At 42.2% G+C, this 24867-nt stretch overlaps 1 protein-coding gene across 2 annotated transcripts in view; it reads right to left on the bottom strand.

Annotated features, from left to right (window-relative positions):
• Window positions 1–1417: 1417 nt before the first annotated feature.
• The window catches only part of MCMBP (minichromosome maintenance complex binding protein), a 32790-nt gene continuing 9340 nt past the window's right edge, over window positions 1418–24867 (bottom strand). For both annotated transcript variants that reach the window (XM_034776337.1, XM_034776338.1), the window contains exons 5-16: window positions 24642–24743; window positions 24246–24375; window positions 22215–22366; window positions 21325–21425; window positions 17060–17232; window positions 13518–13641; window positions 9627–9744; window positions 8886–9051; window positions 4385–4518; window positions 3401–3565; window positions 2452–2540; window positions 1418–1838 (exon numbers count right to left, since the gene is read on the bottom strand). In XM_034776337.1, coding sequence (XP_034632228.1) covers window positions 1712–1838; window positions 2452–2540; window positions 3401–3565; window positions 4385–4518; window positions 8886–9051; window positions 9627–9744; window positions 13518–13641; window positions 17060–17232; window positions 21325–21425; window positions 22215–22366; window positions 24246–24375; window positions 24642–24743 — 1581 coding nt within the window. In that variant the 3' untranslated portion in view covers window positions 1418–1711. The remainder of the gene's footprint in view (window positions 1839–2451; window positions 2541–3400; window positions 3566–4384; window positions 4519–8885; window positions 9052–9626; window positions 9745–13517; window positions 13642–17059; window positions 17233–21324; window positions 21426–22214; window positions 22367–24245; window positions 24376–24641; window positions 24744–24867) is intronic.

Genomic DNA, 24867 nt, shown 5'->3' with positions numbered 1-24867 from the left:
ACCACTGCCATGTTTTACATAAACAGGGTGGAGCCTACTCCTCCACACTCTGCGTCTTATCTCCCAGGCCTGCAGAATGAGATTGCAGACCGTCTCAGCAGGTTGTTTCTCAACCATGAGTGGTCACTCTGTCTGGACAGCTTACATTCCGTTTTCCAAAGATGGGGCTTTCCCCAGGTGGACCTATTCGCCACCAGGAAGTCCAGGCTTTGTCGGACATGTTCCAGCTACCTTGGGGGAACCACCTCATGTATGCTTTCCTGCCAGTCCCACTCAGCCACAAGGTGCTGCTTAAGAGAGAGCAGATGTGATCATGCTGGCCCCAGTGTGTCCACGCTAACATTGGTACTCCATGCTTCTGGAGAGGTCTGTGGACACCCCGATAGCCCTGCCACTTCACCCAGATCTGATCACACGGACCATAGTCGCCTCCTTCACCCAGACCTCCAATTCCTTCATCTCATGGCTTGGAAGCTTCATGGTTAACCCAACAGAGTTATAGATTAGGTATACAGTTATTCTTTATATACACTAGCAATAGCACTGCAGTTAAGGTATGTTTCATTCTTTGTATTCCCAAAGGCAAATGGATGATGTAGCATATACTTCTTGGGCAGTACTAGCCCCACTTGTTAAACTTAATGAAATTTAGCACTTATTGATGGTTGAGTGGTGCTTACAAGTTTAGTTAAGTGAAAAGCAGCCCTTTGAATTAATCTGTCTCACATGAGTGCTACAAGAGACCCCAATTTGCCAGTTAGGGTTTCAAAATGAAGTCCTGTCCCATCTTGTAAGATTATCTGTGAGGTAGTTATGCCAGTTTTTTTAAACACAGGATTGGTTGTGCAAGAATAACAAGTATAACTTGCACCACCATCTGGGTGTCATGCATTTGATATGCCCTTTGCAAAAATTAGAACTTTATTACTAGGCCCAGAGGGACCAAGGGATTCTGGCTTCTCCAGGTGGACTAGAAAGTAATGCTATCTTTATCAGCAGAAAATGGAAAGGGCATACTACTGCCCTGTTCTACCATTTGTTTTCAACTCTGCCCTTTTTACAGGATGTGCTTGAGTCGGGTAAGTTATGTAAAGGTTGAAATACAGACGTATTATTCAGTCATAGTCATCTTCTGAAAGTTCTTACTCTCCTGTGGAGGGCGTTTTACAGATATTTATCATAGAATAAGCCTATTAGTTCAGGCAGCGACCCTGGTAGTTGCAATCAACATCTGAGGGTTTTTTCCTCGGGGTGTAGAAAATACTGGTTTGTTCTTTTCCCATGATTTAAATACACAAGCCTGCTGCAGTGCAAGAGCCACGGCTGTGAGTGGAATGACCTGCAGCTGGTACAGTAAGGTGACGTAGTCACCCCCACTGGAGCGCTAGAACCTGTGATCAGACTGGACTTTACACAATTTCAGTATTAAACTTTTAATATCAAACAATTTGCTCATTGTTATTAATTCTCAATTACAAAACAAGCTCCAAAAAGTTTCATAAAATCAGTAAGTTTCAGCATTAGCTTTCTGAACCCCATATAAACTAAATGGGTTCAGGTTTCAAGGGTAAGTGTCCATAATTTTTTGGTATAAATTATCTACAAGAAACTGTGATATAAACAGTATCCCATTCTGAGTGCTGGCTCCACTTAGGAGTAGGACAAACCTCATTTTCATAGTCACAAGTAAGCAAAATAGTAGGAGGAATTATTAAAGTTCGTTTCCATTGACACACTTCTGTTGCTGGAGCCTGGCTTTACGTAATGCTTCCAGCTGTTTTGCTCTTAGCCACCGCTCTCTTGACAGTGTTGTCTGCCCAGCACTGAGAGAGAGAAACCTGGGTAGGCAAAAGTAGTATAAGTTAAATAGCAAAATTCATACAAATACCTTATTTCTCATGGCAAAGCTTAAGAGGAAATAGCCCACTACAACAGGAAGTTACAGAACTGCCAAGCAGCTGTCAGCAGTCGTTATGAACTAACACCCATTCCCCACCCCCACACTTTATCCCAGCAGTCAGTGCTTTAGAACCTCTTATTAAGCTAAAAATAGGAAGAGGTATTTAATAATTTCTCTTACTGGCAGTAAAGTCTCCCCCATTCTCATTTCAACCTTCCAGTGAGGTACTAGGAGCAGGCTGGGACACTCAAAGGTAGCAAAGCCCCAAATGGGAAGTAAGCAGAAGTCCTTGACATGGGAGTAGAGCGGAAGAGTCTGCCTCACTGTTCAGTAGCCACAGAATAGTTCTGCCTGTATAAGTGACCATTCCCTCTATGGGAACGGACTTAACTTGTCCCTGCTCTTCCTGCCTATGCTATTTTCTTCAACATTCCCATATATTGAAATCGTTTGAAGAGGCAGGCAAACAATTATATAAGTGTCATTGGGAGGAGATTACATGCAGCTGTCACTAGTGAAAAAGCAGATTCACTAGTTATAAGGCTACTCACCTTGCTACAAGCAGAGTTCTGTGAAGGTCATCAGCTGTTATGCTCTCAGGGTCATTCTTACGCATTTCTACAAAGTCTTCCTCTACTGCCTGAATTAAGACAATACATTGGGATTTAAGTTCTTGCAGTGAACACAACATAGTGCAATAGAGGAGAAACTTCAAGAAAGCTACAGCCCTAGGGCTACATGAAGAATAATCCTAGTTTCCTGAGATTATAAAATTCTTGTAATACTTGTATAACTCCAGGTAGGGAGGCTAGGTTCAGCCTTGCTTGCTGGGGACGCTACAGAGCTACTTCTGCCTAAAAGGCAGTAAAATGGTTGCTCTCTGTACTTCAGAAGGTGCCTTAGAACAGCAGTTCTCAAGGAGGGGGTTAGGGCCCCCTGGGGTGCTGAGAGCAGATTTCAGGGGGTCTGCCAAGCAGATCTGTTAGACTCTCGGGGGCCCTGAACCTCACCACCCAGGGCTCAAGCCAAAGCCTGGGTAATTTAGCTTTGTGGGGCAACTGCTCTGCTTGCTACCCCCTAATGCTGGCCCTGGTTTTTATATGCAAAAGATCAGTTGTTGTGGGCCGTGGAGTTTTTACAGCATGTTGGGGGGCGAGGGGGGCCTCAGAAAGAAAAAGGTTGAGAACCCCCTGTCTTAGCATCAAGTCTCTGATCTTTCAAAGGGGGTAAAGTTTTACAATTACCAATTTTATAAGCCATAGTTTTGTGCCTTTTGCTGAAGTGCTCTGAGCATCAGCAACCCTTCTTAGGGATAGAAGTCCACCCAAAACAAAATGCAGCCCCTGGCCCTTGCAAAGGTGTCCAATACCACATGGAGTTAAGTACAATTACTGATAGGAAAGTACCACTTCAGCTGTTCCAACCGCTACAGAATTACTTCTCCCTAGTGGAGGGTAAAGTTGATATAATGTGTGTTAGGATAAGAGAAGCCTTCCATACCTTGGTCACTTCATCAGAGATGCTGTAATCCAACAGCCTCAACAAGCTTAAATAGATGCGGAATTTGTTCAGCATGGATGGCAGCACGGCTGTGAGAAGGCTGGTCATGTACTCCTCCATGTTCGGTGGAATTATCTGTGGCTGTAAGTGGACCTGGCAATCTGACTGAAAAACAAGAAGGGTTGCACATCATCCCTTTCCCCATTCACGTCTGTTCTATTCCAGACAGACACATTTATGATTCCAGTACAATGGTGGACGTCAGTGTCACCCAATGTTATTGATGAAGACAGGATAAAATCAGTTTAATATCAACAATTTAATAACAAATGAAAAACCTCTTTCCTGAAGAACTCCCTGTCTGAAGTCTCACTATTGCTGTTTTAATCTCCCTCTTTGCTTTGAACAGGCATCAATATCACAATTTTAAAACCGCCAAGAGAGCAAAGGCTCAGTACATAGAGGGTGAAGACAAGTAGTTAGTACACAGTAGGATTAGTTGTTCAAACAGCTGGAGACATCTACATAATCCATCATACATAAATACAAGCCGAATTCATAGTCTTTTCAGTCTGAATGTGAGCGGGATCTCTCTCCACCATAAACAGGAACGGGCAGTTATTGCGCTGGAATGAGATTGCTTTATAATAAATCTGCGTCTACAACCTTTTCCATTACCAGAAATACCCATATACTCTAATCATTTTTCATCCTCTTGCTATCATTTCTACAGCATGCAGTCACAGAGAGAAATGTCAGTTTTTCCTTTCACTGAATAATTTTTTTTGCAGGCCAGTATCACTAAATACAGGTTTTTTAGGTGCACTAGCTGGAACACTAACCCATGTCAGCAGTTTGCCCATGCAGCTCAGGGCAACAAGATCAATTCCCGGACATCACTCATTTCTGGAAATGGCATGCTCGGTTTTCATTAAGCAGCTATCAACTGTAATTATCCCCCAATTCAAGAAGACTGTGCCATACCGGTAGGAGTGATCTGCCTTCTGAAGTGATAAGTACATTAATATTGCACGGGAATTCCATCTGGTGGTAACTGAAGTCATAATCCACTTTCTGCCAAGTTATCAGGTTACCCAGTGCAGTCACATTATGTACACCTAGAAAAGCAAGAAAACAGATGCTGACAGCTGGATGTAAACAATCGCCAGAGTTGAAATTGATTTTTCATTCAGGTTTTAATGAGCAGTTAGCAGAAACTATTACTTGGTCACAGTGGAAACAGCTTGGTTACTAAAATAACCTGAGGTGCTAAACAAAATCAAGCGCCTTTGAATGATTTCAGGTATAAAAGATGACCTGCCCTAATATGAGTGTAGTTTATGGAAAGGTCAGATTATAAACATGTAGAAATATTTATGCAAAATTTGCTAGAGGGAATAAGGCTGTGGTTATCAAAAAGAGTTAAGCATGAGATTGGAATGGGTACTTTACTCACAAGTGAGTAATTCAGGCCATCCCAAATGAATATGGCTAATGCTTTATTCCAAACTGCACCAGCGAGCATTCTGTATATTTTAGAAATGTGCTTAAAAGTTCTGACTTTTTGGTATCCTTATGGCTATAAAGTCTAGAGACGATAGACACTGCTCGCTCAGCTCTCCAATGCTTTGACTTGAAGGGTGCAGGATCAGGGCCCTGGAGTTTAAATATACGAGGCTCAGAACCATACCTTTTCTGTACCACGCTGTTCCCCCACCCCCCAAACAAACCACACACACACAAATCTTTCAAGTTATATCCCAGGACCATGCTAGACCAGAAAGTGCTTATTCAGCACCACCAGCAAAGGCATCAAGCTCCAGTTTCTAGCCAAGGAGAGGTGAGACACTGGACTTTTAATGTATAGAAATAATTGAACTGGCTGAGGAAGACACCCATTTTTCCTAGCTTCAAAAGGCCATATGCTGAGGCAACCCTCTCCAGCAGGTTTAGATGGAAGAAGTTCCTTTCTAACATTCATGAATATCATATTAGCCAGACAGAAGAAGCTTTTAGCATGGAAGGAGGTGGCAGTGTTTGCTGGAGTGACATTCCATAGCATCAAGGAAACCCAGCAAGCTTTGGGATCCAAATGCTGATCATGTGCATCATAATGCACTTGTACTGGCCCTAAACAGCTGAGCTGGCGAGTGAATTTAACAGACCTTTTCATGAGACCTTCATAAACCACAATTTGTTCTCTGCCACTGGCTGTATAATTGCAGTAAATTATAAGCAAGTAGGCATCTCTGATATTGCTGCTGCTCAAACTAAGTCATCATGTTACTTTTAAACTGCATTAGGAACGGCAGAATAATCCATTGTTTGCCAAATGAAACAGGGAACAATGTTAATCTATTATTACAAATCACTCGCTAAAATGAAAACGTCAATTAGAGAAGCCTAGCATGACGGTGTTCTTGTCCCTTGGGAAGTTCTGGAAGACCACATGGCTTAGGGGATTGGTGATGAGCTTTAGAGCCTTTTTACTCCGTCACTGATTAGATTCTACACCTGAAGGTCTTTAGTGACCAGAATAGTCAAGATCTTCAGATACCATGAGGAATAGTGCAATGTGAACACACAGATCCAGGGGCTTACATGAAATAATTGGTGATTTTGGACCAGATCCTAAAGAACTGATACCATATCATAAACACACTACCACAACTCACCACGCATGAACTATTCTCTCACCCTAAAGTGGAATACTCTTCTGTCCTCAGGCCCATTCGTAGTTGTGGGATAGCTTCCACTGTAGCTGACCCTGTTGCTCCAATTCTAAGTACAACTTCACTCTGCAGGGCTGTCAAACCAGCACTACACATTTAAATTAAAAAACAAACCAGCTTTTGACAGATTCTCTACAGCACTCCCCTCTATTTGTTTGTATATTACTTTTAAAATGGCAATACACTGCCACTTTACATTTGGGGATAAGAGAACAAATCACTTTTTAGAACCCAAGCAGAGAAGAACGCCTCACTGCGTAAAAGGTGCATTAGGCTGGCCAACTAAAATGAGGTACAGCAGAAAGATTAAATGGGAGAGAGGAATTGAATAACCTGTTTAGTTATCCCAGACTTCTGCTAGAGTCATTAAAATCAAACAAACCCATTTATTTTAAAAATTACAGTAAGTTCCTGCAAAAACAGAAAAACCCAATCTAGAATAGACTAAAAAAAAGTAAAAAAAAAATTGGAATTGAAACTTCTAGTTTAAAGATAGTTTGTTGAAATAGTGAAATCTAGCTGATAAAAATCAGATTTCTCCTGACCACCACCACCTGTGCCAAATGCTTTGTATCTTTCAGTCCAGCAGACAGACAGTCATTAACTACTCTTTATAAAGGATGGCAAGCTGTGTATAATTTCCTTCTTTTGGGACTCTTTCCCCTCTCATTTCCTTAGTTAATTACAGCAACACAGTATCAACTTGAAATCTAAAATTGGCTACTTCTGCAGTTTTAAAATTGTCTACATTGTGTCTGGCCTTTGGTCTCAACTGTTCAAAATATACAAATTAACACTTAAGGTTCCTGGTTATTCCACCGTTAATGCTTGTAAAGAAGATGAAAAGAGATCTATAATAGGTATGGACTCACTAGAGCATCTCAACAGTGAAACTGAAGATCATGCATCAGGACTGTTTTTGATGTCACAAGTTCCAGGAGGGACAAGGTACCCTTGTTATATAAGGCTGATTAGGATGCTTCTTTTATTGTAATATAATCACCTTCACTGGCTTCCTATTCATCTGTATTTCAATTCAAAATTGGCCCCCTTGGGTTTGTAGACACATTGTTTTTGCTCACTTCACTTATCTGACCTTGTGGTCCAACCTGATGTCTCCTACCTGAACCTGGAAGATGGAGGGGGGAGAAAAGTGAATAAGCACCCCAACTGTATGGCCCAGCTACCTGAACCCCATCCTCCTGCCTCACTCCCAGCTATCAAATTACTTTTCTTCAAAGCTCACCTTAAGTCTTCCCTCTCAGTCTAGGTTATGATTCATTGCTTTGTACAAAGGAGTGTTGTAAGCAAGACAAGAAATAATTCTTCCACTCTACTCAGCCTCAACTGGACTTGTGTCCAGCTCTGGGCACCACACTTCAGGAAAGATGTGGACAAACTGGAGAAAGTCCAGAGGAGAGCAATAAAAAGGATTAAAGGTCTAGAAAATATGATCTGTGAAGAAAAAATTGGGTTTGTTTAGTCTGAAGAAGAGAAGACTGAAGGGGACATGATCACAGTCTTCAAAATACATAAAAGGTTGTTATAAAGAGGAGGGTGATAAGTTTCTCTCCTTATCCATTGAGGACAGGATAAGAAGTAATGGTCTTAAATTGCAGCAAGGGAGATTTAAATTAGAGATTAGGAAAAACTTCCTAACTGTCAGGGTAGTTAAGCACTGGAACAAATTGCCTAGGGAGGTTGTGGAATCTCCATCATCGGAGGATTTTAAGAACAGGTTACACAAATACCTGTCAGGAGGATCTAGATAATACTTAGTCCTGCCTCAGTGCAGGGGACTGGACTAAATGATTTATTAAGGTCCCTTCCACTCCTACATTTCTTTGATACACAGAACAAGTCACGGTTTACAAGATGAATTTTGGAAATCCATAATAACAAATGAAAACTACTTGTTCCCACACAGCATTCACTTTTCAAATGGGAAAAAAAACAAAACAAAACAAAAAAACAAAAAAACCCTTACGTGACTTCAGTGCTCAAAGGTGTCAGCTATGCAGCCGGGGTTGTTCTGTTTTCTATAGGAAAGGTGCTATACAAAGGGCAGAAACGTAAGGTTCCCCACACTGCTCCACTTGTGACTAACCCAAGACCTGAAAAGACCACTTCTATGGGACAAGACAATAGCTCAGGCTACAGCTTCATTTAATTTCTGGCCTTTTCTATTGAGAGTGTCAAAGCAGTCAGTTGTCCAGGTGTTCTTTGCAATGCAAACACCAATGAAACTAAGAAATCACACTGAGCAGTACCAGCCTTTCACAATGGTCAGTTGCACCCTCTCCTAGATTTTAACTGCTCACCTACAGGTGAAAAGATTCCTAATTACCTACCTCTTCTCACCTCTCTAGGAGCTCTATTTAAAGCTACCAGTTTTTACCTGAAACCTAGCATGTTTTAAATTTAATATTTTAACTAAAACAAAATATCCAGATGCTTCCTAACAGTAAAGCAGTAATAAGAGAAATAAAATACAACTGCCTTGTTGAACAGTGATCAGGCATGCAACTCCATATAACAAGGCCACAGACTGACAGCAAGCTAGTCTGAGACATGAATCAGTTGTGATATCCATGGACAAAGTGGTTTTTCCCCACATAGCTTAAACTGTATTAAAAGGTTGAACTATTGGCACATAATTAACATCACTGTGTCTTGAAATGCACTAATTCAGTCTACTATAATGTATTGGTCAAAGTTTTACATGGAAGACAGGAACACAAAGCACTGCCTACCTGTTGTGTCCAGCTGTCCTTGCTCAAGCAGGGTCTCGTCTATCACAAGGGAAGTGTTACTGGCCAGTTGCAATACTCCACTGACTAGGCGGTTAGCCGTGTAGTCCTTGTGTGGGATAAATCGTGAGTGATTCATGTTTTCGATGGTCATCTGCAGACGATAGGACTGCCAAGAACAAAAAATTATTAGCTAGGTAGGCAAATCCCCACTCCTCCACCTGCCTTGTTAGGTAAAAGTATCCTGCTTTAATGGGATCATTAAGTTTAGAATTCCATAATACGTACAAAATTATAAGGACAATTAAATGAAATACATGGTAGATATATGTAACCACAAGTTCCAAAGCTCCTAAAGGGAAAGAGGATTTCAAAGGCAAAACAATTTTATGGCGAGTTAAATTTTTTAAAATATAGTTATATATAGCTATGGGAATATCAGAAGAATGTGCTGCAGTACTGCAAGTTACCAGTCAATATGGTCCCTGTTCAAGTTACTGTGTTTTCTCTGCAGAAATACCCTCCAGGAATTTGTGGTCACTGGGGGAGAGAGGAGGGAGAAATCTAGGATCTCTCTAGGATGAAAGTTCCACCCTCATTTTAGTTGTTGGGCTATCCTTTAACCAGGCACCAGGAACCTGCCTCAAACTGAACTTAAGTTTTGTTTCAAAAATACAGTTAACATTACAGCCAAAATCACTGCCCAGTCATAAATCCATTAAAGTATATTAATGCCATTCTTACTGCTGGAACAAGCTGCTGGATAATGCGGTATATGTGCTCTGTGAAGATACTATTTCTTGGACAGCCACTCAAGTTGACTGTGAATTTTCCCAGAGGAAGCACATCTCTTCTCGCATAGCTAGAAAAAAAAAAAAAAAAAAAGATGGATCAGCTGAACACTTGATGCAGGGACTGCTCCCCTGGTAAGTCCAAAAAACTTTCTATAATCAAAATACACCCATAAAAAGAGCCACAAGCTGTGTGTGAACCATAACCCTTGTCATTCCTTTTCTCACATCTTTGTTTTCTTTCTTGGGGACAGTGACTGTCTTCCTGTGTGTCTACACAGGACTAGAACATACGGGGTGCTACTGCACTATAAACAGATGGTGGCTGGCACCTGTAAAAATGAATCTCATATCAACTTATCTATGACCTTTAACACTAGATCAGTGGCCGAACCATGAGAGATTTAGGACAGATTGGACTAACTATGACTAATGTCATGGGGCACACACTCTTCCACACAAGGCAGAAAGGGGCTAAGGAGCTTAAAAAGTCCTGCTCAGTTGGAAATGACAGACAGAGACCGCAGATGTAGCAGTCGTTTCTGCAACTCAGAAGGCACTGCAGGCTGGGCAGACCGTCAGAAGACTGGCTGGAAAACTGAGGCTGAATGCCTACTTGACCCCAAAATGTCACAAAGGGGTGCCTGGGGGGGCTTTGTTGGTGAGTATTGAGTGTCTGTTGTGGGGACAGTTTGTCAGTTTGTCCGTGTGCTTGATTGTTTGAAAAGTGTGAATTGGGAGTACTTTGTTCCAGGTGGGTCTTGATTGGGCCTGATTGTTATAGAAAGGCAGCCAGTTGTGATCCAGCTGAGCAGCGAACAGCAGAGAGGTTAACAGAGGGAGTTCGCCTGGGGAGAACCACTGAGGCTTTCATCTTGCAGGCTTCTCTGAGGCCGTGGCTACACTCGAAAGTTCAAAGCGCTGCTGTGGGAATGCTCCCGCGGCAGTGCTTTGAAGTGCGAGTGTGGTCGCATGTCAGCGCTGGGAGAGAGCTCTCCCAGCGCTGCAGGTACTCCACCTCCATGAGGGGATTATCTGGAGCACTGTTTACACTGGTGCTTTACAGCGCTGTAACTTGCTGCGCTCAGGGGGGTGTTTTTTCACACCCCTCAGTGAGAAAGTTGCAGCGCTGTAAAGCGCTAGTGTAGCCATAGCCTGAGTAGTTACTGCACCAGCTGAGGAAGCTCTTAGAAGGAAGATAATATGGATGGTGAGCAATCGGCTGTTGTGACCTGCACAGGATGTGCCATGTTTGTCTTTCTTCCACAGGACAGAAGCGACTTTGTCAGTACAAAGAGCAAGCTGCTCTCCATATCAGAAGAGAAGGTTCAAGGTCTGGAGAAACAAGCATCAACCCTGCGTTGCATAAGAGAAAATGAAGATTATCTGGACAGACGTCAGGGTATGCTTCTACAGGCACAACATTCTGAGGAATCAGAGCAGGCTGCACAGCGGGGACAGAAGGACGGTTAAGAAAATTGGCAGTATGTGACCTCCAGAAGAAGAAAGAGGAGCGTCCATGTACCAGCAATACAGATACAGGTGAGCAACCGTTTTCATGTTCTCTCCACAGGTACTAATGCGGAAAGTGGACTGGATGATACATCTGAGGGAAGGGAATAGAAGGAGACTCCACCGATTGGAAGGCATGAGATGCACTGTCCTAGGGATGGCGGTTCCACAATCGCCACTCCCAAGAGAAGGAGGCGGGTGGTGGTGGTCGGGGACTCCCTCCTAAGGGGGACTGAGTCATCTATCTGCTGCCTGACCGGGAAAACCGAGAAGTGTGCTGCTTGCCAGGAGCTAGGATTCACGATGTGACAGAGAGACTGCCGAGACTCATCAAGCCCTTGCATCACTGCCCCTTTCTGCTTCTCCACGTGGGCACCAATGATACTGCCAAGAATGACCTTGAGTGGATAACTGCAGATTACGTGGCTCTGGGAAGAAGGATAAAGGAGTTTGAGGCGCAAATGGTGTTCTTGTCCATCCTCCCTGTGGAAGGAAAAGGCCCAGGCAGAGACTGTCAAATCGTGGTAGTCAACGAATGACTATGCAGGTGGTGTCGGAGAGAAGGCTTTGGATTCTCTGACCATGGGATGGTGTTCTAAGAAAAAGGAGTGTTAGGCAGAGATGGGCGCCACCTAATGAAGAGAGGGAAGAGCATCTTTGCAAGCAGGCTGGCTAATCTAGTGAGGAGGCCTTTAAACTAGGTTCACTGGGGGAAGGAGGCCAAAGCCCAGAGGTAAGTGGGATACCAGGAGGACGCACGAGCATGATGGGATTGAGGGGGGTTATTGGTCCCCAGAGCGAGGGGCTGGGGAAATTGGAGCACGGTGGGGCAGACAGGATTCCCGCTCTCCCCCCCGCCACCTTCTTCTTCACTGGAGAGGCTGGAGCCAGGTGCCAGAGCCAGCCAGTTCTCTCCACAAGAAGTCAGCAGCTGAGCAGAGCGCAGTTCCTCTAGGCCAATGGTTCTCAACCTGCAGCCCATGGGCTGCTTGTGGCCTAGTCAGCACACAGCTGCGGCCCATGTGACATCCTCAGGGCCATACAGGTTGTATATTGCATGGATGCAGCCCACCTAATACAGAGAGCTGCATATGCAGCCCACAGTGGTAAATAGGTTGAGAATCACTGTTCTAGACTGTAATTCTTGCTGCTGCTCTTCCTGCCCCCTGGTGGTGCAGGCTGGTAGCTGGATTTTTAGTGTCCAGTCAGCAGTGCTGACCAGACACTGCCAGGTTCCCTCTTCAACCAGATTTTCAGGTAAAAAGACAGACACCTGGCAACTCTAGGAGGGGGGTGCTGCCAGTGTATGGGAGACAGACTCTTAAGTAGGGGGGACTGGGTGCAGTCCCTGGATGGGGGACTGGGAGCAGTCCCTGTGTGGGTCGTTCTTCCCTGGATAGGGCCAGTCCAGTGTTGTGGGGTGTGTGTGTGTGTGTGTGTGTCTGGATGCTGGAGGGACAGTCCCAGGGGGGTTGGGTGATGGGGGGCATTCCCTTGTTGGGGGGGGGCAGTATGAGGAGGGACTGGGTGAATGGGAGACAGTCCCTGGCTAAGGAGGCACCCCACACCAGGCAGGGCTCCCCATCTTTGCAGACAGGCTCCAAAGCAGCATGGAAATGAGGGTGGCAATATGCCATGCCTACCTTACAGTAAATTAATTAATTTTAACAGTTAATGTTTTGACTTATTTTGCTAATTTAAAATGCTCTTGGTAGACATTTGCCAGTGTTGAAATGAATGGTATTGGCGTCATATAACAAATCCTAAACCTTATTATTACTATTTTTAATAGATGTACAAGTAGTATATATATATTGTGTGGATGGGCCCACATAACACACAGAGCTGCATATGCGGCCCACGACGATAAATAGGTTGAGAACCACTGCTCTAAACTATTAATGGAAATGTAGTAATAGCATGTCCTGCTCACACACAGAGAAGAGATTAGATAGGAAACATATATTGCTTGTTGAAACCAATGCAGAGATTATATCACTTGAGGATTTTAGTCTAATCTAAGGACAGAATTAAAAAAAAAAGATGGAGAGAGAACAGAAGTGGGAGGGACTTTGTCATCTCAAATGCTAGGAAGATACTAAGCTTTGAAATTAGCCTTTTAAAAAAATCTATTTGGACTGTGGACAATAATCTCTGCATTTGTGCCTAATACAATGGGTCCCCTCAGTTGGAGCCTCCCTGGGCACTACTGGAATATAAATACTCTGCTGAAAAGTTATTCATAGACTCTGATAGACTGGCAAAAACAAGCAGATAATATTTTTTTAGAACAAATACATTAAGTGTTCTCAGCAGGCATCTACGTACTTACACTGTGGAGATGAGATGCAATATAAGGTACTCAGCAGCCAAGCTGTCTCCTAAGAGTGCATGAGTGAGGAATCCAAGTAGCTCTGCTCTAAGTGGCGAAAGTTCCATCATAAAACTAGAAACAACTGACAAGAAAGCAGAAGACAAGTGTCAGAAATACCCCGCATCTGTTCCCCCTCCTCTCCAAATGATGCTTACTTTACGTTGCAATATCACACATTGGGAATGGTGAGTGGAAAAGAACAGCACTCTACTCTGCGAGTGAAGTTTCCTCATTTACCTAGACTTTTCCTACCTTTTTTAGATTCAGAACATTGTTCCTTGCTCTGCAGATTTAAGATGGAATAATGCCCTCTATTTAGACTTAGTGTATCTAATTAAGAGTGATCTTACCCAAATGGGTCTTCTTTCCTAGACTACGCAAATTCAACTCAGTCTTTTTCACTATGTTGTTTTACGCTCCATGGTTGTGCTTTTTTGTATCTTGCTTTTTGTCACACCATTCCTGAACTCTGGTGACCATAACTTTATGCAACTTAATTGTTTCATCTTAGAGTGGTGCCCTGAGGCCTCCATCAGAGCAGAGCTCAGTGTGCTAGGTGATATGCAGTGCTAAGACAGCTCCCGCCCCAAATAGCTAACAATCTACATTAACCTGAATAAGGGGATGTAATAAACAAACATACGGGAGGGGGAAGCAGGAAGGCAATAGTATAGTTACAGATACCAGCTATATGCACAATTTACAAGTTTGGGCCGAGATTTTCAAAAGCTGAAATCAGGTTCCTAAACAAGTGGGCCGACTATCTGTAGAACCAAGTAAACAGCAACTCACTGACTTTTAGACTCCTGTTTTTTGAAAGTCTTGGCCCAAGTCTTTTGTCATAACAATAAATGAGACATTAAGGGTCTCAGTTATCCTTGCTTACCACAGAAACAGTCACATCCGAGCTATGAAGCGCTAAACTATTGCCTCCTTATTATACAGATTTCTATGGCATGCCTATCTTCCCCCTCACACCCACTTTAATATCTGAATGCCATTACTTGATTTTGTTTTGAACATTTTATTTAGAAGATCCTAAGGTATATTATACAAACTGAGAGGTAACGTATATAGAAGTTCCACCTGACATTGTCAGCCTCTGTTACCTGTGCCCAATTACAATAGACTAATTCTGAATTATTATCGTGTACTCCTGCATCACAACCAAAATGTTTTTTGACTGTTATTTTCCATTTGAAGTATTTAAAGGTACCTAAAGCTCATAACAGTTATGAAAAAAGTGAGTTGAGAGGAACTGGTATATTATCTCCTTGGGAATTACAGGAGCATATGCATTCTCACATTCAGAGAAAGTTATTTTTATTTTATCAAGGTGTATCTCATACTGATACAAACAGAGTTCAGCTTGAATGCTGTCTAATCTCCTCTGGCAGCATTTGCACTCCTGGGTTTACTATGCTTACCAATATGGAACAAGCTATTTTCAACAAATAAGGAATCAAAGGTGATTTTAAACATTAGAGAATACTCAAAAACAAAGGGAGACAAGTAATCATTTGCCAATCCACAATCCTCTCAATGCAGAGGCCAAAGCTATGTTTTAAAGTGTTACCAAAAGGAAAATTTTAATATTTCTGCTTCTTAGAATTTTTGCAGCAAGCACCAGTGTATCCAAGTATAGCCCCTCAGCAAGAATTGGGAACACAAAATTCTCCTTTCACTTCACTATTCCAAGGATGCGGTTCATTCCCATTTCCCTTCCGTACGCCTTTATTCCAGCCAAACGTTTGGTGTACACAGCCTCTCTCAGGACTGAAGATGGCAGTGCTTTACAGATCAGGATTTAAGGGGAGACAAAGTTGTAAAGACTCTCCCAAAAGACCAAATTAAGCAGCTTTGCAACAGATTTCTTGGCTGGTAGACTTTGGAGAGCAAGTCACAGGCATACCAGGGTTGGCCATAAGCAGAGCTGGTCACACCTCAGACTTTCCATATTGTGGGGAAATTTCAATATTTGGTTTCATTCCAAAAAAATAAAAACAGCTGTTTGAAATCTACCCGGGACACAAATTCCATAAAGTGTTCGTTTTGGCACCACATGAACATTTGGAGTTTGTGACACCAAATATGCTCCTCGGGATCTGGCAGCAGCCCTAAAACTGACCAGTCTGGTAAATTTCATAGGTAAAACTGACAGGAATCATGTCAATTTTAGCCACTAGCAGCTAAACTTCCAGGGCTGGGGAATGTGCTGATTTCCCCCAATATGCTGATTTCCTTAGGGTCAGAAACCCAGGACTTCCAGGGTCTGTGGCTCCAAGGCAGTTATGCTGCCTGCCTTGCCATGCTGAGTGACCCAGGTAGGGGACTCCAGGGCTTCCAGAATCCCAGGCACGCTGGTTCCGGGGCTCTCTAACTCCGGGCAGCTGGTTCCCCAGACCCACCTGGGTGCTCTTAGGGCTTCCAGGTTCTCTGCTGCAGAGCTAGGAGCCTAGACCCTGAGAAGCCTGCTCAAGCCTGGGCTGCCAGGCTCCCTGCCACAGAGCCTAGACCCTGAGAACCCTCAAGGCTGCAAGACTCCTGGACCAGTTGACTCCCCAACTCTCATTTTTTGGTTTTAAACCAGGAGTTTATTAGCATCCAAGACTTTTTTTAAAAATTCCATTAGAGTGACTCATAAAACAAAATAACGCTTGCCACTTTTGGCAGATGGCAAGTTATTTCCGCAGCTTTCCCACATGTGAACTGGGCTGGAAAAAACAATAGACAAATCTCAAGACACTTACCAAAATTAGTAGGTGAATGTAGCAGCAGTGTGTGTGTGTGTGTGTGTGTTCTGTTTGTTTTTTGGGCTCCAATCTGTATGTATTCTGTTTATTCCTTGGGCTCTGCTATCGGTGAGTTTCCACAGCTCTTAAAATTACTATCAAGTGGAGTTCTATATAGACATACATGACACATCTTAAAACACTCAGAAAGCTGTGGAAGGCTGCAGGTTTTGAAGCCAAATGTACAATACACCTTTCAATTAAAAATCTGAAAGGGTTTCCAAGATGATGCTGAGCAGATCATACTGTCTGAATCAGCAGTTACTCACTCAGAAAACTGATTCATAGATCTATGCTGCTGCTACATTCATGTACTCATTTTGGTAAGTGTGTCTTTCAGAATTATGCATTGTTTTTTCCAGCTAAGCTTTAATAAAAGTAAAATTTTAAAAAATAAAGTGATTCCTCATTTGAAAATGAATAAATATTGCAATTTGTACAATAGTAGATTGGGTTTTCAGACTTACAGAATGAAATCTCTAATCATGAATACTTCAGAAGTAACTTTTCCTAAAACAAACACTTATCACCATGTCTGAGGCAACTCAGCTGCCCGATCCCTTCTAAGTCCGCTTTAAATAGACTACCATTGCTGCATTTTCCTGCCAACAAATAATTACTTGTTTGTAGTAAGGAGTAGTACAATGCAGTTCAGAGTGAACTAATCTGTGATAATGTAAGGTTCCATTCAGCAGTTCAGATACTTACAGCTTTTACTCTCCTCTTCATTAAGGCAGGCAGGCAATAATGGATTAATGTGCTGTAATTTCTGTGCCAAAATCACATGGATTCTGGGGACTAATGAGGCAGGAGGACTGTGTACTCTTTGTTCTTCTACTGTGTCCATGCACTCCATAGGATCAAGTGGTGATGAGTTCTCCCTAGTAAATGTCAATTAAACTGAGCTTAAAGACATTCTATGCAAATTCCCCTGCTGTTGTCAAAATGAATCTGGAATCTATTCCAATAATGTTACACACAAACACAAGCAGCATCCATTCCCGGCTTCAGTTTACTTAAAACTACATTTAAACTAATATAATTTATCAATTTTAATTATAAAAGCTTAATTGAAAGATTTTAGGTATTTATAAAAAGACTATAAATACAAAATACATGAAAATCCTATACACTGACAATATAAAACTACTAAACTGGATTTATACAATATAGGCTGTGGTCTATATTTCTGAAAATACTTTGAGTATAGAGGCTTTAGTTTTGTAAAGGAAGCAAATCCCTAAATCATTCCACCATTTAAATGAGAGATGTTAAGTATTCTTTGTGGTAACCGGTTTCTTTTCAGCAGGTATTCAATGGAGACATTGTAACATTTGAGAAAATAAAGCAACTTTGTAAAGTAAAGTCTATCCTGTGTAGATACAGAGTTCCAGAAGGTTGCCAGATTATAAGTCTTGGACACTTAACTTTTCTATATAGCCACAGAACATGTAGTGCAGATGCAGTCAAAAATTCCCATTAGTGTGCTTCAACCCTAACTTGGAGAAACCACCCTTTGAGGTGAGAAAACAGGTCAGATCTCATGACACTTCAATTCTCAGTCTCTGAGGCCTTCCAAAAGTAGCCCCAGGTTTTTAATTTTAGTTTTTTTATTTTGATGTGGACATTGGAACAAAGAGACAGACATCAGATGGCAACAAACTTCAGTCACTACTGACTTGGATTGGATTTGCACCAAAGACAGAAGTGAAAGGCTCTATAACTTATTATTAATCTTTAGGACCCTACCAAATTCACAGTCTATTTTGATCAATTTCTTGGCCAGAAATTGGTCAATTTCACATTTTCAGATGGTCTTGCAACCCTGGGGATCCAAAGAGGGTTGTAGGGGGTCACAAAGCTGGTGTGAGTGTGGGTGGGTGGGGTGGGGTGGGGGGGGTTGTTGCAGGATTGCCACCCTCACTTCTGCACTGCCTTTAGAGCTGGACTCTGTAGACAGCACAGCTGCGGACCTTCCTGCAGCCTGGGGAGGTACCTGGAGGTGAGTCTGATCTCTCCTTGGCGCCCCCTTCCCTTCCCCTGAGAGCGGCTGTGTAGGGGAAGAGGAAGTCAAGTCCCTCCCCAGTCCAGCAGACTAGCAGCTGGAGCCCAGTGAACAGTAGGAACCCCTGGTTGAGGCAGCCCCAGCCCCAACTCCAATAGCTAGATTTCCCGGGAGTGGTCTGATTTCACTGTCCCCGACATGTTTTTCAGAGCTGTGAATTTGGTGGGGTCCTACTAATCTTCTAAGCCTCTCTTCCTCCTTTTGCGAAATATCTGTTCTTCATTAAAAGGACTGTAACCATCCTTTTCTCTTTCTACTTCATGCAACAACTTTAAAGTTCAAAGTCCTTGCTGAATTCCACCATTTTCTCTATACGTAATATGACTGTCAACAATCAAATACATTTAATTAGGCATATTGAGCCACCACTCTGGCCTGTTGGGCAGATTATAAGCAAAAACAGCTGGCTTTGCTGGGTTACCTTTACAAGCTTGTCTGGCTCTACACAAGGATTCAAAAATCAAGGCTGTAACATACCAAAAAGAAAATTTTCAAAGGATCAAGATTCCGAACACCTGCATCAATACTAAAGAAACTGACATATTGGATGAAGCCTGTGATCCATGCACTCCAATATCTAATCCTGGGGGAATTCTGTGCACTGCGCAAGCACAGAATTAATGTTCCCCAGAGATTTCACACACACCCCCGCCAAATAATTGATTCTGATGGGGAGACAAAGGGAAGCTGCAATTACACCAGGGGCTCACGTGGCACCAGAAGAGAGGGCAGCTGGCTCACAGGCCAGAGCAGCAGCCGCAGAGAGGGAGAGGGAAAGGGAAAGAGGATGCCTTCCTCACAGCACCCTGCTTTGTTGCCAGGTGAGGAAGCATGGGATATGGGGGGAATGGACAGAGCGGGGTACATGGGACTGCTGGGGTGTGTGTGTGTCAGACTGGGGTTCAGAAGGGCTAATGGGGGGACAGACTGCGGCGGAGGCACAGGAACTAGTGGCATGACAACACTGAACCAGGGGTTGAATGGGAGTGGAGGGAGAAGGGGTGAGTGGGGGTGCAGGACAAATGCGGATAGGGACAGCTATGCCTGGCTGAATGGAGAATGAGGGATGCAGGATACAGGGGGAGGGGAGATGCAGGGTCACATGGTAACAAGGGAGTGGGGGTACAGGCCACATGGGGACATGTGCAGATATGCCTGGCTGAATGGGGAGTGGGACTGAAGGGACTCATTGGGGCACATGTGCTTGAATGAATGGGAGGGGCTAAGGATCATCCAAAGGTGACATGGGGGAGGCTCCCCAAATCCCTAACAATCCCTCCCCACCTTTCCCTCTCCCTCAAAATAACTGTTCCATGCCTCTTCCATCCACATCCAACAACCTGCAAGGTTCACTCCCAGGCTCCTTCCCTCTCCCTCAGCTCCTCCATTACCCCAGACTTCCCCAAGCTTTTGGGCTGCTTCTGAGGGGTGCAGAAATTTGTTTCAGTATTGTCGTTTAAATTATTACTCAAATTTCTGTATTAATAGGCTTAGTACGGAATCTATTTGTCAAAAAACATTTCCTGAATCTTGTGTGTTGTTACAGACATACTTGCTGACAGGTATTTTGAAATAAATTATCAAAAATAGTTGAAAGGGACATAATTATATTGTGTTATTTTGACACCTCTACCTTGATATAACGCTGTCCTTGGGAGCCAAAAAAATCTTACCGCATTATAGGTAAAACCACATTATATTGAACTTGCTTTGATCCACCAGAGTGTGCAGCCCCACCGTCCCAAGCACTGCTTTACCACGTTATATCGAGGTAGCGTTGTATATGTAAAATTTTGCAGAATTTTATAACATTGTGCACAGGATTTTAATTTTTTTGGCACAGAATTCCCCCAGGAATAAGATATTTTATCTCCAAAATTGGCTAATACAGTATAATTCAGAGAAAGGCACTAGGAACCCAAGTGGACAATCATAAAATGACATGTCCTTTAGGGAAATTTCCTCCTAAATCTCATCAGTTAGTGGTTGGCTTGCACCATGATACCAGGCTTTATATGCCTTCTATTTTTAGATGTCTAATCAATTTTTTAGATTTTACTAACCTCTTGGTCTCTCTACCTACCTAATCTGGCAGTAATATGTACAGATTAATGGTGCATTACATTAAAAGAAAGTATTTTCCTTTATCAGTTTTGAACCTGTTTTAATTTAATTGGAGGTCCCCTTGTTCTTGTATTCGGAGAAGGTAAATAAGAACATCTGATACTACTTCTTTACACCATTCAGTATTTTGTATACATCTATCATGCCCCTATTTATTTCCTCTGTAAAGTAAACAGTCCTAATTATTTCATATTCTCATATGGAAGACTTTCCATGCCACCAATCATTTTCACTGCCTGTCTACAGGACAATCTCTCTTTTGCTATACTTTTATAGATAGTCTATAACTATTTTTAATTTTTTCCAACCAATTTACCTGGTCCTGAAGTAAATTTCTCTAATCTAATCCCAAGAATTATCCAGCACTTGGAAAAAAAAAATAGGTACTTTTGCTGTCCTTTGTTATAGAAGCCAATTGTAATGTGTCATTAACTCTCACACATCATTCTGAAATTTCTTCAAATCTCTTGGTCCTGTCCTCTTTATAAATTTGTTCCAGCACTAACACTTGATACCTCTGTTTGATACTGGGGCAGTCTGGGAAATATGTACAGCCATTGCTCATGCGGTACCTGTTCTGTGGACAAAGGACTTCAACTGCCAGGGCTGTCAATCCAGTACCTTTCACAAGCATTACCTTTGATTTAGGCAAAAAGCATTTTTAGAATAATGCTCAGTCAAATGGTTAGACACTTTCTTAATTTTTAGGGCACAAGCATTCAAACACATTTTGCTTTTTAACTTCATAAATCCCTGCAGATCAGAATCACAGCCTAAGCCTTACCTGTCTTCATTGTTCACTAAGCTGAGCACAGGATCCACAGACAAAATGCCATACACCTCAAGAGTATCGTTGACTTTGAAATTATCCCATCTCTCATAGACCTGCCACAGAGACAGCATGATAAAACAAGGAGGCAGACAGAACAGAATGATGTACTGCAAGAACAAGGACAGCATGGATTGTCATTCATCAGACAATAGCAGAAATCTCAGTAGACAACTGTAGATTAAAGAGATTCTGTACTGGGAGGCTGTCCAAATAAGTTTTTAAGAAGCTGAGATTGGAAAAATTACTTGCTACTTTTGTAGGATTTACATTATCTGCCTTCTTCTGCCAAAGTGGTAAACAACCATATTCTACACTTGTTCATTAAAGGATGAAATTCTAAATGTAGAAGAAGATTGCTGAAGAATGGGATATTAAATATAGAAACAGAATAGATGAGTTTTCCTTGCTTTCAGTTTCCTAGTCAGCATTAGGTATTAATCAACAGGAAACTATTTCAAATATGAAGTGAAAACAAACATTGCATTGTTTCCCTCTTGCTTCATCACACCTTTTTCCGCTAGAAGAGCACATCTTCAACTTACTCAAGAGTCCATGAGCCAACATCATCCTTACACTTGGGTGTCTTGAACTGACAGAACCCTTTTTGCCAAGTACAGCTATGAATATATATGCTTTAACACCTACTAGCACTGATGTTAGCAATTCTAATATCCCCCATGGGCAGTGAAGAGGAAAACAGGAGAGCTGTTATTTGAGGACACATTCAAGATAATATAGGTTTTACTGTAACTGCTCCGGGTTCAGGATTCTCTCTCCCACCCCTAATCTATCTCCTCAGTGAGGCAATCATATTTTGGTCATCATCTCCATAGTCTGGTTACCTTTACGAGACATGCAGGACCCTTCTCTCCCGGCAGTGGAAAGTTTAGATCAAGTGGAGGGGAGCAGTTTGGGGAGATTAGCTGATGTCCTGCAGAAGCTTCAGTTTCTAATCGCTTTGGCTCGCCACATCCATGGATATCACCTATATTCCCTGCAACATAAAGGAATGACAGCCTTCTACAGTTTACTTAAGCATAACAGCAAATCCAAACAAATTTCCTTCCTTCAGAAAGCAATACAGAAGCATGCTGAATTAAAAAGGGATCCTGGAAGAACAACAAAGCAGTGGTTTCTACCAACTATTACTTTATTGTCCCTCACAGAAATAAAATATTTATATGTCTATCACCAAAAATTAACACCATGAGAAATATGTAGGATTTTAGGCATGAAAATCTGTTGATCTTGGAGACCTAAATATAGCCAAGGAGGTTTGTCTTGACTCAATTTATCTTTAAGCATCACACTGTCATCTGCAAGTCAACCTATCATTTGTGTAGAACTGTGGAAATTCTGCATCTTGTGTTTAAAAACAAGTTAAACAGAAAAAATACACTTTATCTCTTAAGAATCTCTTTAGATTTGATTTTCTAATGCAAAGATAAAATGCCATTCTGTAACTGCTTACTTTAGGCCAGGAGTTCTCAAACTGTGGATTGGGACCCCAAAGTGGTCGCGATCCCATTTTAATGGGGTCACCAAGGCTGGTGTTAGACTTGCAGGGGCCCAAGCTGAAGCCTGAGTCCCACTGCCCGGGGCCCAAGCCGAAGCCCAAGGGCTTCAGCCCTGGGCAAGAGGGCTAAGATTACATGCCCCCTGCCCAAGGTAGAAGCCCTGGGGCAGCTTTGTACCTCCCTTCCCCCTGCCCGGGGCATGGGGGGCTTGGGCTTTGGTCACCCCTCCTGGGGTCATATAGTAATTTTTGTTGTCAGAAGCGGGTCATGGTGCAATGAAGTTTTGAGAATTGCTGCTTTAGGCTACATATGAAGGTAAAACAATATGAGTATTTACTTTGAAATCTAATACAGATACAAGAAAAAGGTGTATTTTAAACTGTAAACTATTAGAAAAATATTTAAAACCTTAAAATCTGACAGTTCAACTGACTGAAATATAACACCAAACAAAACTTTAATTAACAGCTTCTGCAGTACTTTTATAAAGCCCATGAAGGACTTATTTTTAAACTAACCTCCTCCTGCTCAAAACAATACATTAACTAGGGCAGGCAACTTTCTCATCAGTTTGTGAATGCGCAGGATGTGCACACACACCTGACTTGCCTCATGCTAACATTTGCCAGTTTTGGAAATACCATCCTTTCAGAAAGTCAAAGGATTTTAGGTCTTTTTTCAGAGGACTACAAATGCCTGGTATTCCTCATTTTCCCTTCCAACTTCGGAGGGCAAAAGACAGTTACACGTACTGCAAGTCAATTATATTCCTTTAAAAAGCTGGGGGGGGGGGGAACGGGCGGGGAGGCTGTCACTGGAGATAGAGAGGCAAGGTGGGATAGTTCTTGAGACCTAAATTATTGTTCGTATTAAAGCAGACCCAACTGATATTTAGGCCCCATTTTGCTGAGTGCTACATGTAATAAGAGACAATCCCTACCCCCAAAGAGTTTGCAATTTAAACTGACAATTCCATTGTCTGTTTTATCCCCTTTCTATGGATAGGGAATAGAGATACTGAGATGAGGTGACTTTCTGAAGGTCACACAGGAAGTTTGTGACAGAGCTGGAAATTAAATTCAGTGCCTGGAGCCATTCACACAGCAGCTACAGCACTACTGCAGCAAACAAATACACTAGCATTTTGTAAAGCAGTAGAAAACAAATCGTATGTTATACATGCAACATTTATCCTGGGCTAATTTACAAGTTAAACTGCTGGTTTTCCCATTTGTTTCCATTCACAGTTCAACCAGCATAGTGATCAAGACTGGGATAACACTACTGACTCACCCTGATACATAAATAGTTCAGAATGGTAATGAAATGACCAATAATCAATATATCAAATGTTACCCATATGCTGCTCTTTCTGTTTAGATGGATGCAGCTCCATATCTTCATCTTCCTCATAACTCCTCTTGTGGCGACTTGGAGTGTAGGATGTTGAAGGGCTAACTCGAGCCTGACTTGCACTAATATATGCGTAAGATTAAGCATTAAGGACATCATCATACTAATTTGAAAAAAAAAAAAAAATCAACCAGCACAAGTAGCATTATTCAAATATTATTAGCCTGGCTATCTTGTTGGATAAGACACTATTACAATAGGTGTGCAAATTGTACTATGGTGCTGTCCTTTGATGAGGCATATCTAAGTTAAGGAATTACCCCCTCATTCCCTCACAGTACAAGGTATTTTAAATACATTTTTCATAATTAACATATTTCAAGCTTGAACAAAGGATATTTCTTTCACCCACGCTGACTCTCCAGGCACTGGCACACAGTAGAAGGTCTGTCTCTCCGAAGTGACCATTTGTGATGAGTTTAAATCAATTTCCTGCTGAGGCTAGGATATGAATAATAAATCATGAGGTTCACGTTTTTAACATTGAACATGTTTGTTTTTAAGTCATTACCTTACTTTGTCAGTAGAATTATGTACTTAGCCATAATGAGTTATAAGAAGTAGC

This window comes from Trachemys scripta, chromosome 7 (genome assembly GCF_013100865.1).
Source record: "Trachemys scripta elegans isolate TJP31775 chromosome 7, CAS_Tse_1.0, whole genome shotgun sequence".
NCBI classification, from domain to species: Eukaryota; Metazoa; Chordata; order Testudines; family Emydidae; genus Trachemys; species Trachemys scripta.
Note: the sequence above shows the minus strand (reverse complement) of the source record. Positions and strands in the feature narration are given on the sequence as shown.